Below are 19,275 nucleotides of genomic sequence, written 5' to 3'. Positions count from 1 at the left end.
TTCAGGTCAAACTCTTGTGACTTGTGGTCAGCTCTTTGCTGGAGCAGTTGCATTGCAAATTTCCAAAATAAGGTCATCTAAGGTTATTTCATCAGAGAGAGAGAGTTTCTGGATGCTCATTCAACCGTCCTTCAATGCATCTCATTCACCTCTTTCTGCTTTCAGGGTCCCACGTCCGGTCATGTGAAGTTAATCGTGGACCGTCTCTTGCGGAGGGTCAACCGTACGGTCATCAACCTGAGCGTGGACTCTCCCTTCATAGTAAGCACGCCACAAAACGGAGCGTTCTAGAAAGATTTAGCAGAGATAAATCAGCTTACCTTCCCGGCAAAGCCCACACACACACACACACACACACACACCTGCTGAAACTCATAACAACAACAGCAGTCTGCACCACTGAACTTAACTTGTTTATTTCTTCGCCCTGGCTCTCGGCTATGAGTTTTCTCAGCGGTGTGGGCAGCACATGTACAGTTATTGATTATTCCTTCTCTTCCTCTGGACACAGGGCCACTATCTGGCATGCATGACCGCTATCCTGAAACAAATGGAAGACGCACATTACGCACAATACATCAGCACCTTCAAAACCAGACAGGACATTATCGTAAGTCTCCCGCTCTCTCCACAGGAGCCATCCATCATCGCAGATGCAGAAAGAGCCTTCTGTGCTCAGAGTTGAGTTATAAATAATCCACCTTTTGCACAGCCGACTGATGCGACGCATGTGGCTCTGTTCCCTGTCCCGGAGTGAGTCAGGGTTTAATAGCGGAACGAAATAAGCATGGTCAGAGCGCAGCTTCAAATTAGCATCTGTTGTTCCTGCTCTGTCATGTACAGTATGGACATGCACATGTCATTTGCCGGTCTGCATCTAATCGTAGAGTTTCTGGGTATGCATACAGTGGCAATAAAGAGTGTGTGAACCCCTTACAGAATCTGAAAATGTGAATAATTTTAACAAAATAAGAGGGATCATTCAAAAACAAGTTATTTTTTTATTTAGAACTGTTCTGAATAAGATATTTTACATAGAAGATGTTTACTTATAGTCCACGAGGCAAAAAAAAAAACAGCTGAATTTCTAAAAATTACCCTGTTTAAAAGTTTATGAACACTTGATTCTTAAAACTGTGTGTCGTTCCCTGGATGATCCACGGCTGTTTTTATTAGTGTTGTAGTCAAGACCACCTAATCCGAGACCAAGACCAATGTGTGTTAAGACCAAGACAAGGAGAGTGTGTTGAGAGCAAGACAAGACAAGACCAATGTGTGTTGAGAGCAAGACAAGACAAGACCAATGTGTGTTGAGACCAAGACAAGACAAGACCAATGTGTGTTGAGACCAAGACAAGACAAGACCAATGTGTGTTGAGACCAAGACAAGACAAGACCAATGTGTGTTGAGACCAAGACCAATGTGTGTTGAGACCAAGACAAGACAAGACCAATGTGTGTTGAGACCAAGACCAATGTGTGTTGAGACCAAGACCAATGTGTGTTAAGACCAAAACAAGACAAGACCAATGTGTGTTGAGACCAAAACAAGACAAGACCAATGTGTGTTGAGACCAAAACAAGACAAGACCAATGTGTGTTGAGACCAAAACAAGACAAGACCAATGTGTGTTGAGACCAAGACCAATGTGTGTTGAGACCAAGACCAATGTGTGTTGAGACCAAGACCAATGTGTGTTGAGACCAAGACAAGACAAGACCAATGTGTGTTGAGACCAAGACAAGACAAGACCAATGTGTGTTGAGACCAAGACAAGACAAGACCAATGTGTGTTGAGACCAAAACAAGACAAGACCAATGTGTGTTGAGACCAAGACCAATGTGTGTTGAGACCAAGACCAATGTGTGTTGAGACCAAGACCAATGTGTGTTGAGACCAAGACAAAACAAGACCAATGTGTGTTGAGACCAAGACAAGACAAGACCAATGTGTGTTGAGACCAAGACAAGACAAGAACAATGTGTGTTGAGACCAAGACAAGACAAGACCAATGTGTGTTGAGACCAAGACAAGACCAATGTTTGTTGAGACCAAGACCAATGTGTGTTGAGACCAAGACAAGACCAATGTGTGTTGAGACCAAGACCAATGTGTGTTGAGACCAAGACAAGACCAATGTGTGTTGAGACCAAGACAAGACAAGACCAACAAGACAAGACCAATGTGTGTTGAGACCAAGACAAGACAAGACAAGACAAGACAAGACCAATGTGTGTTGAGAGCAAGACGAGACCAATGTGTGTTGAGACCAAGACAAGACCAATGTGTGTTGAGACCACGACCAATGTGTGTTGACCAAAACAAGACAAGACCAATATGTGTTGAGACCAAGACCAATGTGTGTTGAGACCAAGACAAGACCAATATGTGTTGAGACCAAGACCAATGTGTGTTGAGACCAAGACCAATGTGTGTTGAGACCAAGACAAGACCAATGTGTGTTGAGACCAAGACCAATGTGTTTTGAGACCAAGACCAATGTGTTTTGAGACCAAGACCAATGTGTGTTGAGACCAAGACCAATGCGTGTTGAGACCAAGACCAATGTGTGTTGAGACCAAGACCAATGTGTGTTGAGACCAAGACCAATGTGTGTTGAGACCAAGACCAATGCGTGTTGAGACCAAGACAAGACCAATGTGTGTTGAGACCAAGACCAATGTGTTTTGAGACCAAGACCAATGTGTTTTGAGACCAAGACCAATGTGTGTTGAGACCAAGACCAATGTGTGTTGAGACCAAGACCAATGTGTGTTGAGACCAAGACCAATGTGTGTTGAGACCAAGACCAATGTGTGTTGAGACCAAGACCAATGCGTGTTGAGACCAAGACCAATGTGTGTTGAGACCAAGACAAGACCAATGTGTGTTGAGACCAAGACCAATGTGTTTTGAGACCAAGACCAATGTGTTTTGAGACCAAGACCAATGTGTGTTGAGACCAAGACCAATGTGTGTTGAGACCAAGACAAGACCAATGTGTGTTGAGACCAAGACCAATGTGTGTTGAGACCAAGACCAATGTGTGTTGAGACCAAGACCAATGTGTGTTGAGACCCAGACAAGACCAATGTGTGTTGAGACCAAGACAAGACCAATGTGTGTTGAGACCCAGACAAGACCAATGTGTGTTGAGACCAAGACAAGACCAATGTGTGTTGAGACCAAGACCAATGTGTGTTGAGACCAAGACCAATGTGTGTTGAGACCAAGACCAATGTGTGTTGAGACCCAGACAAGACCAATATGTGTTGAGACCAAGACCAATGTGTGTTGAGACCAAGACCAATATGTGTTGAGACCCAGACAAGACCAATATGTGTTGAGACCAAGACCAATGTGTGTTGAGACCAAGACAAGACAAGACCAATTTGTGTTGAGACCAAGACCAATATGTGTTGAGACCAAGACCAATGTGTGTTGAGACCAAGACAAGACCAATGTGTGTTGAGACCAAGACCAATATGTGTTGAGACCAAGACCAATGTGTGTTGAGACCAAGACAAGACCAATGTGTGTTGAGACCAAGACCAATGTGTGTTGAGACCAAGACCAATATGTGTTGAGACCAAGACCAATGTGTGTTGAGACCAAGACAAGACCAATGTGTGTTGAGACCAAGACCAGGACCAATGTGTGTTGAGACCAAGACCAATGTGTGTTGAGACCAAGACCAAGACCAATGTGTGTTGAGACCAAGACAAGACCAAGACAAGACCAATATGTGTTGAGACCCAGACAAGACCAATGTGTGTTGAGACCAAGACAAGACCAACATGTGTTGAGACCAAGACAAGACAAGACCAATGTGTGTTGAGACCAAGACAAGACCAATATGTGTTGAGACCAAGACCAATGTGTGTTGAGACCAAGACAAGACGAGACCAATATGTGTTGAGACCAAGACCAATGTGTGTTGAGACCAAGACAAGACCAATGTGTGTTGAGACCAAGACAAGACAAGACCAATGTGTGTTGAGACCAAGACAAGACAAGACTAATGTGTGTTAAGACCAAGTCAAGACAAGACCAATGTGTGTTGAGACCAAGACCAATGTGTTGAGACCAAGACCAATGTGTGTTGAGACCAAGACAAGACAAGACCAATGTGTGTTGAGACCAAGACAAGACCAATGTGTGTTGAGACCAAGACAAGACAAGACCAATGTGTGTTGAGACCAAGACCAATGTGTTGAGACCAAGACCAATGTGTGTTGAGACCAAGACAAGACAAGACCAATGTGTGTTGAGACCAAGACAAGACCAATGTGTGTTGAGACCAAGACAAGACAAGACCAATTTGTGTTGAGACCAAGACCAATGTGTGTTGAGACCAAGACCAATGTGTGTTGAGACCAAGACCAATGTGTGTTTAGACCAAGACCAATGTGTGTTGAGACCAAGACCAATGTGTGTTGAGACCAAGACCAATGTGTGTTGAGACCAAGACAAGACAAGACCAATGTGTGTTGAGACCAAGACAAGACAAGACCAATGTGTGTTGAGACCAAGACAAGACAAGACCAATGTGTGTTGAGACCAAGACCAATGTGTGTTGAGACCAAGACAAGACAAGACCAATGTGTGTTGAGACCAAGACCAGTAAGTTTTACATCCAATCACATTAATGATGTTAATAAATAAATCAGGCAATGCACTGGCAGTTTAGTGATATCCCAGCAGTCGTGGTCTTGACCGGTTTTGAAACAAAATCACGAGTCCTCTTAGTCTGAGACCAAGACAAGACCGAGTATAAATGTGGTCGAGACCGAGACATGACCAATACTGTCAATAAATGGTCTAAAGACCGGTCTCGAGTACTACAACACTAGTTTTTATGTTTTATGATGGTTATTCATGAGTCTCATGTTTGTCCTGAGCAGTTAAACTGCCCAGTGTTCTTCAGAAAAATCCTCCAGCTCCTGCACATTCTTCAGTTTTCCAGCATCTTCTGCACATTTGAACCCTTTACAGCAGGGACTTTATGATTCTGAGATCCATGATTCTTGAATTTGAAGATCATGGTAAATTGTACTTAATTTGTCTTCCGGTAAACATGATGTAAGTATCTTCTGTTGCTGAAGGACAGTGCTAAATTAAAAATAATATTTAAACAAAATAAGAAGAATGTGGACATCTTCGTGTTCAAAAGTTTTCACCCCCGGCTCTTAATGCTTTGCGTTTCCTTCTGGAGCATCAGGGAATGATTGAACCTTTTTTAATGGTTGTGTTTGAGTCCCTCAATCGTCCTCAGTGTGAAAAGATGGATCTCAAAATCATATAGTCAATGCTGGAGAAAGTTCAAATATGCAGAAGATGCTGGAAAACTGAAGAGTTTGGAGGCAGTTTAAGTGCTCAGGACAAATAAGGGATTCAAGAACAACCATCAGAAAACCAAAAAACAGCCGTGGATCATCCAGGGAACGACAAATCAAGGGTTTGTAAACTTTTGAACGAGGTTCTTTTTATAAATTCAGCTATTTTTTTGGTCTCACAGACTATATGTAAACATCTTTAATGTTAAATATCTTATTCAGAACAGTACTAAATAAAAAATAACATGCATTTTGTATGATCCCTCTTATATTCTCATTTTCACAGATTCTGCAAGGGGTTCAACACTCTTTCTTGCCACTGTACATGCCCTTAACAACAATATTTCATGTTTTTTGTCGTCTCCCCACCAGGATTTTCTAATGGAGACTTTCATCATGTTCAAAAACCTGATGGGCAATGTGTTTCCGCGTGACTGGATGATCCTGAATCTTCTCCAAATGAAAGTGTTTCTCCGGGCGATAGACCAGTACTCGGATGTTCTCAACAAGTACTTCCTGGACTCCGCTCACTTCCACTTACAGGTCAGTCTGACGAGGTCTCATAAAGGGGTCAAGGACACAGTTATGCTTCAGGCAAGACCAAGATTATATTGCCGGAAATGCAATGGTGTTTCTGGTAGTGCAAACCACCAGCGCTTCCCCTTAAACAACTGCATATTGCAGGAGGAAGTCATTCGGAGGACAGTGTGGTCACAGGACATATGACTCTTCTGAATCATTCTGTTACACAGTTCAGGGTCATTAAGAAATAACACTTTTCATTCAGTAAGGTATCATTATTTTAGTTAAAAAGTGACAGTAAAGTCATTTATAATGTTGCAGAAGATTTCTATTTCAAATAAATGCTGTTTTAACTTTCTATTCCTCTATTTTGAGGAATCGACTGCGCAGTATCTTTTGTGTTATTTAAACGGTGTGTTAGTAATTTGCGCCTATAGTCGGGTGCACTATTACACACACAGGGACGTGCAGCAGCACACACACATGCCAAATATTACAAATAAAAGGATTACAATGTAAAAGATTATTATTGTGTACGTAAAGATAAAAATGCCTACATGTCAAAATGGATAGTCATTGCATGTCTGGGCAGTAATGATGAATGAAATTGGCTACTTATTTAACCAATCGTGGCAATACACACATGATTTAAACTGACTCGTCAGGTTGAGGGTGTCTATATTCCACTATGTGAAAATAGTGAATCCGCCATGGTGTGAGCGCAACTGGCTTTTAAAGGGAAAGGGAGATGAGACTCTGATTGGTTTATTGCTTGTTACGCCCAAAACACACCCATGGCTCATTAAGAGACGAGGGACGACCCTTATAGACCATGTGCCTGGCACGCAGACTGTTTTATCCATCGTTAAACTAGCAAAAGTGGATTCGGACATGCACCATGAGCTTCAGAACACACGCTCAGATCGTTCAAATATTGCCCATAGAGTCATGGTGAGTGTAAGAGACTTCTTTCAAAAACATAAAAAATGACATACCAACCCCAAAATTTTGAACAATAGTATAGATTAATTAAAAAACATACAGCTCAACAAGTGTAATCTGATTCACAAAAGAATGAATCTTGTAGTGAGGCTTAAAGCTACATTATTTCACCTTTTTTTCAGTAAAATATCCACTAGGCCAGTGTTATATATCTTGTTCAGTTGAGTACTTACAATATCCCAAACTATTTGAAAATGGTGAGTAAATTGCTATTTTACCCGAGGAACCGGGACGTGTGAGGGCGTGGCCTGTCGATGACATCATATCCGCGTTCCCCTCGGTTAGTGGTTTTATTCTGCAGAAACGCTTTCCTCTCACTGCAGTGTGAACGTGTGTTGTGTTCATCTTATGAACAATGGCTCCAGCGGTTCCTCAGCTCCACAACACTCGTCCTGCTCTGCTTCACTACAGTAACGTTAATAATCACATCATCAACATGATTTCTGCCCGAGTCCTGTCCCGATTCTTTCCCACCGGCTGAGGTGAAGACCACATGTCCCAAGAGTCTGCGCTCAAACGTGCCGTCATCAAACTACACCTTTGTTTTGAACAGACGACCTCAAGCGGACGGAAAAGTTACATAGTGCAGCTTTAAATCACTGACTGATGGGTTACAGACACACTTTGGGCCCTATCTTGCACCCAGCGCAATTGACTTTGTACACCGACGCATGTGTCATTCCTATTTTGCACCCGCGCAAAGCGCGCTTTTCCCTCCACAGAAGCACGTCGCTAAACTAGTGAATGAACTTGCGCTCCCTGGGCGGTTCAGCGCAAAAAAGGAGGCGTGTTCCGGCGCAAACAATCCCTGGTGCTATTTTGCTGTTCCATTAAACAATTGCGCCACTGACCAGAAAAAACCTAGTCTAAAGTCAGTGGCGCGTTGCGCGTTGTTCATTATGCTATTTTAAGGGCGCATGCTTGACCATAATGTATAGCGTGCACAACGCGCATACACTTTGCTCATATAATCTACACAGATGCAACAGTTATTTTTGCAAATCATAAATTGTTACACTAAAAAAATATTAACACATGAGATGACGGAAATCATTGTGGTGTGCCACGAAGATGTGAAAAAATAGGCATAAATCTAGCTTACAAATGATTCAGGCTAATTGTAATAATTAAGGATAAGACCTGTTTGCCCAATAGTGGCAAGACATGTATGTATATAAGGACATCTGACAAATTGGTTTGTCCGTCAAGAACCAGGAAAAAAAATCGACTGAAAAACTGAAAAAACTGAAAGACTGAAAAAAAAAAGACTGTGAAATCACCTTTACCATAATGTACAACATTACAACACAACTTCTCTGTCTTTCACTGCTCTTACAAGCACATCAGTCTCCTCGGCTGTGAACCGCTCCTGGCGTGCGCCTGGTAAATACGCCATAATAATAGCAATCCATAATGGAACTTGCGCACCTGCTTTTACAGGGAATGTTGGATGAAGCTCGGATTGGTTTATTCACGTTACGCCCAAACCACACCTATGAATAATGAAGCTACTTCAGACCAACCCATTTTAGATTTGCGCCGGGCGCAAGAGCCATTTATCCCGCCGGGAAAATAGCAACAGCGCCGAGACCCGCCCACAAAGTTACTTGCGCTTCGCGCTTTGACACTTGCGTTTCAGATCGTTAAAATAGGGCCCTTTGTGTTTTGTCAGTGGTGTAAAAAAAAAAAGTGAAATAAAGACCGAAAATATTGCGTAAAATCTGTGTAAACATGCCTTTTGCAGGAATTATTTTAAATTAAATGGAATTGCATTTCTTTTCAAACATGTAAAACTACTAAAAGCATCGTTAATAGAAGCTTTAATGAAGCGTAATAGTGTGTTAAATGAGAGAATGATGAATGTTGTTTGAATTTAAAAGACCCTTGTCAAGAGGACTATTATTTTTCTTTAATCTTCTGAGATAAAAGAGTTCATTTTACTAACCATGCTGTGATTTTCACAACTCACACTTCCATCCCAATCCTGAAAACAGCACGACTGAATCCTTCATTTGATAAACGCCTTCACAAGCAGTATATAGAGGCAGGAAGGCGTTAAGGCACGTTCAGATCTGATGTTTGCACAACATCCTGCCTGCTAAGACCTGCTGCCTACTTAGTGTTGGTTGTTTTTTGAATGCAGCACAGATCCTTCAGTCCCAATGATGTCCCACAAACCGGAGTTTTGTTATAATCAAAATGGCGTCTGACAGAGTGGACATAATTGTCCAACCTGTGATTCTATTTCTAGCTGGAAATACACATTGAAGTCATTAAATATCCTCTCAGTTGTCTCTAAAACTCATTTAAACGGGTTCTAGACCAGTAGAGAACCAATTATCAGCATCTGAAGTTTATTTAACAAGATCATTTCAGTCTGATCTTTACAGGACTCAAAAGCAAAGCCACAACCTCAACGTGTCAGCGCTGTTTCTCATTTAATATGTGAACAGGGAATTTACAAGAGCCGTTTTTAAGTGTAAAGTCGGGTCGAGCTGGCCGTCGCCATCTTGTCAGCGTCTCTCCCAGATAACAGAAAATGGGCAAAGAGGCGGGACGTGGGCGGAGCTGAGGTGATGACTGACAGACAGCAGACAATCCACCTGTCACTCAAAGTGGCCACGCCCTTAATTATGCAGAACTTTAAGGCTTTATATAATGTAAAGGAATGAGTTATAAACCCCCCCCCCCCCCCCCCCCGACCAAAAGCACACTTTGTCCCAGACTATAAACATGTGTTCTTCTGCTGTAAAGTTGGCCATTTTAAAGGGTTAGTTCACCCAAAAATGTAAATTGTGTCATTAATGACTGACCCTCATGTGGTTGGACACCCGTCAGACCTCCGTTCATCTTCAGACACAAATGAAGATATTTTAGTGTAAATCTGATGCTCTGAAAGGCCTCCATTGGCTCAACTTTACACTCTCAAGACCCTTAAAAGACACTAAAGACTAAAGTTACAAAGTCCATCTCACTACAGCGGCTCTACAATAACTTTATGAAGACGAGAATAGTTTCTGTGCGCAAAAAAACCCTAAATAACGACTTATATAGTGATGACGATTTCAAAACACGGCCTCATGAAGCTTCGAAGCGTTATGAATCAGTGAGTCGATTCAGCGGTTTGGAGCGTTAAGAATCAGTGAGTTGATTCAGCGGTTCGGAGCGTTATGAATCAGTGAGTCGATTTAGCGGTTCGGAGCGTTATGGATCAGTGAGTTGATTCAGCGGTTCGGAGCGTTATGAATCAGTGAGTCGATTTAGCGGTTCGGAGCGTTATGGATCAGTGAGTCGATTCAGCGGTTTGGAGCGTTATGAATCAGTGAGTCGATTCAGCGGTTCGGAACTTTATGAATCAGTGAGTCGATTCAGCGGTTTGGAGCGTTATGAATCAGTGAGTCGATTCAGTGGTTCGGAGCGTTAGGAATCAGTGAGTCGATTCAGCGGTTTGGAGCGTTATGAATCAGTGAGTCGATTCAGCGGTTCGGAGCGTTATGAATCAGTGAGTCGATTCAGCGGTTCGGAACGTTATGAATCAGTGAGTCGATTCAGCGGTTTGGAGCGTTTTGAATCAGTGAGTCGATTCAGCGGTTTTGGAGCGTTATGAATCAGTGAGTCGATTCAGCGGTTCGGAAGCGTTATGAATCAGTGAGTCGATTCAGCGGTTTGGAGCGTTATGAATCAGTGAGTCGATTCAGTGGTTCGGAGCGTTATGAATCAGTGAGTCGATTCAGCGGTTCGGAGCGTTATGAATCAGTGAGTCGATTCAGCGGTTCGGATCGTTATGAAACAGTGAGTCGATTCAGCGGTTTTGGAGCGTTATGAATCAGTGAGTCGATTCAGCGGTTCGGAGCGTTATGAATCAGTGAGTCGATTCAGCGGTTCGGATCGCCAAAGTCACGTGATTTCAGCAGTTTGGTGGTTTGACACGCGATCCAAATCATGAATCGACTCACTGATTCATAACGCTTCGAACCCTCATGATGCAGTGTTTTGAAATCGGTCATCACTATATAAGTCGTTATTTAGGGTTTTTTTGTGCACAAAAACTATTCAAAATTCATCAAATTTGCTGTATCATAAAACATAAGAAACAACAACAAAACAACAATGTATGATGGTCCAAATATTGTCTCAGATCCAGTAAAAATAGCTCCCATATTGACTGTAACTGTGATTTGCACTTTTAACTCCACTGCAACCAGGCCAGGATTGAGAACACGCGGGGCCCTGAGGCAATAACAAACCCAAGGGCCCCATATTAGCTGATCTCGGTGCCACAATGTTTTCTACCTGAGATTTTTTTTTTTTTTACTTAATCAATTTTAATTTTAAGTAGGCCTATAAATATTCCAAGCAGCAACACATTAACATCATAAATGCATTAACTCCAGATATGAGGTCAAAGCAAACATGTTTCCAGAAACAGCAGCAACTTTTGAGAATAAAACTGCCTTAAGGAATGTTAAAACCGCTGAGGTCCCCAATTCAAGCTATTTAGGGGGTTTGGGGGGGCATGGTCCCCCAAGAAAATTACTCTGATTTACATATGTGAATTTTAAGGTGTTTGAATGCTAATAATAAATAGCTTTTATCTTGTCACACCTGTTCTCTCCTCATTTCATCACTCTCTCATTTCCAGCACTCTTTCTTTTTCTCTCAGTCTCTTCTCTTGTCCTGTCTCTTCCTAAAGCTGAGCTCTGACTAGTCTCTTCATTTTCGCCTCAGTGAAGAAAGTTAACACAGGGTCAACTGATATTTTTAGCCTATATTTAATTAATTCACTGAAGGCTACGAACGCTAGTTAAATACGTTTAATAAATTAATTCACAATATGTACACACACATAAGTGGCCTAAATGCGCTCTGTCTCTGTGTTATGTTCCTATTGGTTGGTTTAGTTGTGTCATATTCCCTTGTGTCATGTTTTTGTCATGTGATCCCAATAGTCCTGTGTATATAGCCGTCATGTTTCCATTGTCTCTTGTCGAGTATTGTCCCTGTACCAATGTCAGGGAATCTCTTATCTAGTCAAGTCTGTTGTTCATCTCGCATCTGTTCATGTGAAGTTAATAAATACTGCACTTGGGTTCATCTACACTCGCCCTCAGGGGATCTATGTGGTTCAATCTTCATTTTATGAAGCGGTTAAAATACTTTTTTCCCTTGAAAATAAGTTTTTGTGCAAATAACTTTATTCAACAATTTTACTGCGTAGAAGTCTGACACAGACTAGAAGAAATAGTTGAATAAAGTCGTTATTTTTGTTTGTTTTTGCGCACTATTCTGGTCACTTCATAAAATGAAGGTTGAACCTAGGATGGCTATTTTCATAACACCAAACAGGAGGACACTTTTCGGCATTTAGTGAGGCAAGAATAATTGCACAGGACTCTGGTGTACTCGCAGCTACAATACAGTGTTGTCCATCATATCGATGGTATCGTGATACAGATTCTGCAATAGCCTGCTCTATTCATTGCCAGACCGTTTGATCTGCGATATATCCTGATGTAGACGTATGAGTAACAGAAGAGCCAAAAAAGTGTTTGTTTACAGTATTTGTATTTATTCAAGACAATGTGAAACTGACCACTGAGATGAACCCGTCTTGCAAAGTGCCTGAAAACATCCCATTTCTAGACTTCTGGAAATAACAGAAATACATAAATAAACAAATAATGAATGCGAAAAATAAATAAATACACATTTCAGTTCTTAACAAAGAAGTTCACCCTCTGCAGCAGCTCTTTGTTAAGAACTGAGATGTGTATTTATTTATTTTTCGCATTTGTTTATTTATGTATTTCTGTTATTTGCAGAAGTCCAGAAATGTGATGTTGTCTGGCACTGTGCCAGATTATTATTTTATATGCATTTCTTTTATACTGTATGACTGGTGATGCTTGACTGCATGATAGACTTCACAAAGCTCTGCAGTGGAGATTTTGTCATCCTGAGGTGATGTTGCTTCTCGAAAAAATGACCTCAGGGAAGACGTAGCCTACCTGCGGCTCGTCTTTACCTTTATGTTTTTCCATGCTGGCAATGGCGGCTTTCCCTTGACGACTAATGTCCACTTCACAGTGTGCAAAATCTATAAAAAAGCGTCTCTACTGCTTTTTGATTTAAATTTGTGCTCTTTTGTCCATTCCAGATTAAACGAGGTCTGACGTTTCGGCATGTTAACGTTATGATATGACTTAGCCAGCACGTCGTGAAGTCTTGTTTTTAACCAATGATATATCAGATATTTATTTGACACCGCTTTCAGCCAATCATTTGTTTGACCAGAGATCTTACGGCATTAGACGCTGTGCTGCTGCGTCCCAATACAGATTCTAGAGCAGGTTTTTATAGGCCGATTCAGCGCAACTCCAAAAAGGAGGACAAATGAGTGTCTGGCCTGAGGCTGTGCTGGACAGGGGGCTTTCCAGCCAAAATTTGGACATACAGGCCGCCCTAGTTGAACCACTGGAGTCACATGGACTATATTAAAGCTCCACTGTGTGATATTTTCCCTCATCTAGTGGTGAACTGGTATATGACCATCCAGTGAATATTGGTTTCTCTTCCTCTCAATTCCGATTTCGTTTTAACTCCTACGGTGGCTGATTTAGTCCAAGATTAACATGGCTTCCAGCTCGACCTCGTCCACATTGGACACGGAGCCATCGAGTGTTAAAACGCCAAAGGCCAAGCTTGAATTTACGGGAATGTCCCTCTTTGGCTAATGTACTTTCAAGATGGAGGATCAACATGGCGACCCGCATTCAAACCCTCACCCGTATGTGTTTACAATGGCATATTATAAACTTACCAGAATACTTTATTACTTGAAAGAAGTAAATATACATTAATGAGCACATATATTTCTGAAAGAACTAAGTGTTTTTAGCTAAGAATAAACTAAAAAAGCTACACAGTGTAGCTTTAACAATGTTTTACCCTTGAAAGTGTTAAATAGCTGTCTATGGAGGGTCAGAGCTCTCGGATTACATCAGAAATATCTTCATTTGTGTTCAGAAGATGAACGAAGGTCTGACGGATTTGGACATGAGGGAGAGGAATTAAAGACAGAAATGTCATTTTTGGGGTGAACTAACCCTTTAAGTGTTCTGTGTGTGAGATTGTGTGAGAGTGATTTGACCACAGGTTATAATTCGAGTGCTGTGAATATCTCTGCAAGTGTGTAATTTTCCAGGATGGGGCATTTCTACGAAACATGCTCTTATGTAACATGTTTTTATGATGCTCATTTGTGATTATCTTTTGGGAAAGCGTATGGATTTTGCACCCACGGGAAGCCTCCTGCACTTTAGACATTTGGGAAATATCATCTATACCGCTGTTGAAAAATAACTCAACAGTTAAACTTTCTGTTGCTTGGTTACCATTCATCCAACACCCTGTGCATCCGAAGTATTTCACCCCGTAAGACCTCAGGCAATTAAAAAAGCAATTGCATTACAGTATATCAATACAAACTCATTTGTTTAAATAATCAAAGCGTGACTTTGCCTTGCTCAGCCGTGATATGTAACCCAACACACAAGGATAATTTAAAAGCAGCGTCCGAGTGGATTTCTAGCTCTGGGTTTGCAATGGTCGAACGAGGACGATTCTGGTCCACGAAACAATGAAATCCTAAATACAGATTTCCCTCAGTAAATCCCCTGTTTGTCAGTGCAATTAATATTGTTCTTAAGTATTAAACTTATCCGGCAACTTTTGTGGAAACATAAACGATACTTCAAATCGTGCAGCTTGATAAAACTTTTACTTTTTTGACTATGTGTACACCCCCCCACAATTTGATTTGATTTGATATTTGATTGGCACAAATATTGATTCAGTATCAATTTGTATGTATATAGCCTACTGTACATATAAGGAAAAATAAGTTTGTCTTTTTAGCACTCTTTTAAACTTTTCTTGGGTTAAATTAGATTTGCTTGCATTCATTAATATTCCCTCGTGTTTGCTTATGTAAGTATCATTAAAATATTAGGATGTAAGCTATTAACTTTTTAAAATTTCACATTTAAACAAATCTAGTGTTTGATCATGTCTAAATATTTATTCAAATGCAAAACCTAAAAATAAGTAAGAAGTTATGATCTGCAATACTTTTTTGAGCATACATGTATATTTATTAAAGAGCCATACAAGCACCTAGTAGGTAAACCATGGCTTTACAAATGAAAATTATTATGTTTCCAGCCACAAAATGACTCTAATTTGCCGCTTTGCATAGGAATTCTCTATTTTAACCTTAATTACTACACTAATTGTAATATAAATAATAACAAATATTCTAAGTGGTCATTAATGGACCATAATTATTGCACAAATAGTAGGCCTATTTATTACCAAAATATCTCTATCAAAATATTCAATAAATACTATTGAACTAAAATATAGAACATTTATTTAATTGAAAAATAGTTAAGTTGTGGTCACATTTGACCACCAATGAGTATGAGTGTGACTAATTAGTAAGCAATGAGGGCTAAATACAAGAAAAACATTAACATTAATGTTAACATTGTTGCATCTCCATCACTCTCCATAATCAAATGATCCTAGAGCATCTCTTGAGATCAGAGGAGTGAGGTTTACTCGCAGAGCGACTACTACTGACCTCCGTTACACATCCGTATATACGAGACACTTATCTCACGAGACGAGATTGGGTTCACGAGAGCAAGACGAGACGAGATTTTTACATAGTATTTTTAAGAAATCCTCAATGATGAAATACATGACTAGAAAAATTGTTTGCAGGTACATTTGAAATGATTTAACTCATCGTCTTGTAATGAATGTCATTTCAGTTCTACTTTCTGAGTATGAATTATCATATGCAGTAAAAGGCAACAAGCACTGTAAAGGTTTTGGCAAAAACTCAACTGACTGGCTTCTTTCCTGTATGATTGTCTCTTCAAAAGCTTCTTTTGACCTCCTAACTGAACTCCTTCCCACAAATTAATCATAGATATTAAGTGCAAACAAAAACCATAATCAAAGTAGGCTACTCAATATTCAAAGTGCAAATAGAGACCAAATTTATCTTCAAGCATGATACAGAGCTAAGAGATGATTGAGCTTTTATATTGGGCGATATTCGCGTGCCTCAGGGAGCCGCTTTCAAACAGCGGTAACTTATGGAAATCGCGGTTGAATGAGCGCTCGCGTTTAATTTCGCGATCGTGCGTACTCTGGGACTCTGAACGCACATTTTAAAATATAAACTCGCCACGGTCGAGTCCACTAACATGTAACGCACACTCGTACAATGCGAGCGCACACTCATAACACGCTCAATGTCTTCTCGTCACGTGATCAGTGCTGCGCACACGACTCAAAACAGCTCGAAACTCGAAACCCAATTTTGCTCATTTTCAAACAGTCTTTAAAGGTTATTTAGAATCTGTAAAGTTTTCAAAAAACCGAAAAGCCCCAAAAAACTGTGTATATGCTAAATGAATTGAACATGTTTGTGATGCCCTTTTAATTTTGTTTTGTTTTTTATTTTAACTATTGTTCGTTCATTGTATACTTGAAAAATGCGTAAATGTGTGGAATTGTGTTGCTATTGAATTCTGTAATTTTGAAAGTATAATCAAAAAAAAACCCAGCTTGTGTTGGGTGAGTTGATGGAATTGAAGCGACTGTTATCCACCTGAATTAAATAGTTTTTATTTATATAAAAAGCAAAACTGGAGTGGAGGCGTAATGTAAACGCGGTGTTTTGGCCTATTCTATCCTAACTCCCCCCTCACACTCCGTCATGACATTATGACCATAGAGTGTAAAAAATAGATTTATGACACGAGACAGCTTTTCACCTCGACGAGAAATCTCGTCACACCCCTAGTATATACCCAATAAGTCCATAAGTTGCCCTATACAATATGCATATAAGAAAACGATGATATTACTGTGGATCATGTCTTAAACCTAGTAATACCATGGTATGTTTTTTTTTAATGTAATTAATGTAATGCTTTTCATATGTTCAGGACTCTAAACGATAATAAGATTGGCCAGGGCCATTTGTCTCTGTGTACAGATGTTTTTGAAGTCACAGAATTTTTATGTCCATTGTATTCAGGAAATAGTTTTGCAGTGATGGTTTCCTGTTGTTTTTCCTCAATAGCTTTGGAACAACTACTTTCACCTGATTGTTGCCTTCCTTACCCACAAGTCCTTGCAGCTGGAGTCCTTCTCGCTTGAGAAACGAGACAAGATTCTCAACAAGTGAGTGAGAGACATTGTTCTGTCTGTATTTGAGTTCATGTGTTGTTTTTAATTTAAATGAAATTAAACTTGATTAAATTGTGTCCCTAAAAATGTAAACAGGTACGGAGACATGCGGAAAAGCATCGGCTTTAAGCTGGGAGATATGTGGCAGAATCTTGGTAAAGCCTTTTTCCTGTTCCGCTTATCTGTTAGAGACAGTGACAATTACAGACGCTTCAAGTGTAGAGAGGAATGTTCTTAAAGGGATCGCTGGTGTTAAGACTTGTATGGCTTAATATAACATAAATTATGTTTCTTACTGAAATATGTAGTAGAAAACCCATGAAAGATCTACGTTATTTAAAAAAATCCATTATATATTTGGACCAGAGGTGGACAGTAACTAAGCACATTTACTTAAGTACACTTTTTGAGTATCTGTACTTAGCTTGAGTAGTATTGTTTCTGGAAACTTATGACTTTTACTCCACTACATTTGAAAGGCAAATATCGTACTTTTTACTCCACTACATTTCTATCAAGGCCCTCGAAGCAGAAAGTCGTAGCCGCTTTGAAAGACAGTGGATGATTGTTTTTTTTGTGTTTTTTTGCAGACAGCCTGTCAGTAATCACTCTTGTAGGATCACATGTTCAATGATTTCCAAGTATTTTTTGAACACTAATCAATTGATGGTAAAATAGAAGGCGGCAGTTCCAGACGCGCAACTATAGTCATACTGAGAAGATAAAATTCAGAAGAGCAGACGTGGATAAGTCTGAAAGCGCACAGAAAGCTGCCTCTCAGACGCCAGACCACAAGTGCTGGATTTTAGTTCTACTAATTCTACTAAAATCTTATTATAGACTAAAACTAAAACAATTCAGATGCCTAAAATGTTATAGTCAAAAGACTGACTAAAACTAAATCAAATTTTGCTGTCAAAATTATCATTGGTATGAAGTATGGTTGGGTCAAATGATTTTTATAGATTTACCCGCCATGTTGCGATAGCCTTGTGGATACAGCGCTAATGCATAACGTTCGACAATGATGTTAGTTAGCATGCAAAAACGACGTAGTTGGGCTAATAATGTTAACTAAAGTCCTTTCAGAAATATGTTTTTAAATAATCCTGTCAAATAAACACAATGTAGAAACCTTTCTTTTCTAGTATGATTTTGACTTTGATAAGAGTTTTGTAACTTTTAAGCAAGTATTTAAATAAGTTCAAGATATTCTAGCCTGACTGGCTTAAACCACCATGATGGAAAAGCCTGCTTTCATACAACAATGCAACAATAATAAAATAATGCGTTTACTTTTACTTTTGATACTTAAGTACTTTTAAAAGCAAGTACTTCTGTACTTTTACTTAAGTAAAAATCTATCAGTACAACTTTCACTTGTAATGGAGTAATATTTAACCAGTAGTACTTTTACTTTTACTCAAGTAATGGAGTTGTGTAGTTTGTCCACCTCTGGGCGGCGCCATGTTGTTTGCGTTCTAGGTTGATGACGTAGAATGGTTGCACTCGGCAATCCACTGGCTCTACCTGCAGCTATTTTGTGTATGTTTGACATGTTGCATATACAAATTACAATGAGAAAATGTTGGATATTTTGGGACATCATTGGATGTATGTGTCACTTCCAGGCCCAGAGAAGATGAAGTTCATCCCTGCAATGGTGGGGCCGATCCTGGAAGCCACATTAGTGCCGGAGCCTGAGCTGAGGAAAGCCACCATCCCCATCTTCTTTGACATGATGCAGTGTGAACGCAATTTTAGCCCCAACCACACCTTTCAGACGGTGAGGGCTGTGTTTGAGCTTTACTGCTGGTCCAAAATATTGTCAGCATATTATTTAGACATCATAGACATGCTCGGCAGCTAAATAATTCTTCCTTAGAAGATGCTGGTATTTTGCATTCAGTGCAGAAATATCTATCAATTAAAATATAGATTCATTTAATTATAATAAGTGATCATTTACATACAATGTAGTTAGATTTGTTTAAAAAGTTTGTTCATAATACATTGTTTTATGTTGTTTTACAGCTTGAAATGTAAAAAATATATTAAAATTAACCAAGATAAATAAATGATTAATATAAGCTATTGCATTAACTAATGTATAGAGCCTTATTTTAAAGCGTTGATAGAATTGT

At 39.9% G+C, this 19,275-nt stretch overlaps 1 protein-coding gene across 1 annotated transcript in view; it reads left to right on the top strand.

Moving 5' to 3' along the window:
- The window catches only part of dock5 (dedicator of cytokinesis 5), a 153,753-nt gene that overhangs the window by 73,421 nt on the left and 61,057 nt on the right, over positions 1–19,275 (top strand). The window contains exons 27-32 of the mRNA XM_079828037.1: positions 166–261; positions 512–610; positions 5,711–5,881; positions 17,025–17,125; positions 17,228–17,286; positions 18,763–18,917. Of these exons, the coding sequence (XP_079684163.1) occupies positions 166–261; positions 512–610; positions 5,711–5,881; positions 17,025–17,125; positions 17,228–17,286; positions 18,763–18,917 (681 nt within the window). The remainder of the gene's footprint in view (positions 1–165; positions 262–511; positions 611–5,710; positions 5,882–17,024; positions 17,126–17,227; positions 17,287–18,762; positions 18,918–19,275) is intronic.

Source organism: Gobio gobio (assembly GCF_949357685.1).
Source record: "Gobio gobio genome assembly, chromosome: 10".
Lineage (NCBI taxonomy): Eukaryota > Metazoa > Chordata > Actinopteri > Cypriniformes > Gobionidae > Gobio > Gobio gobio.
This window is presented reverse-complemented; position numbering and strand designations above follow the sequence as displayed.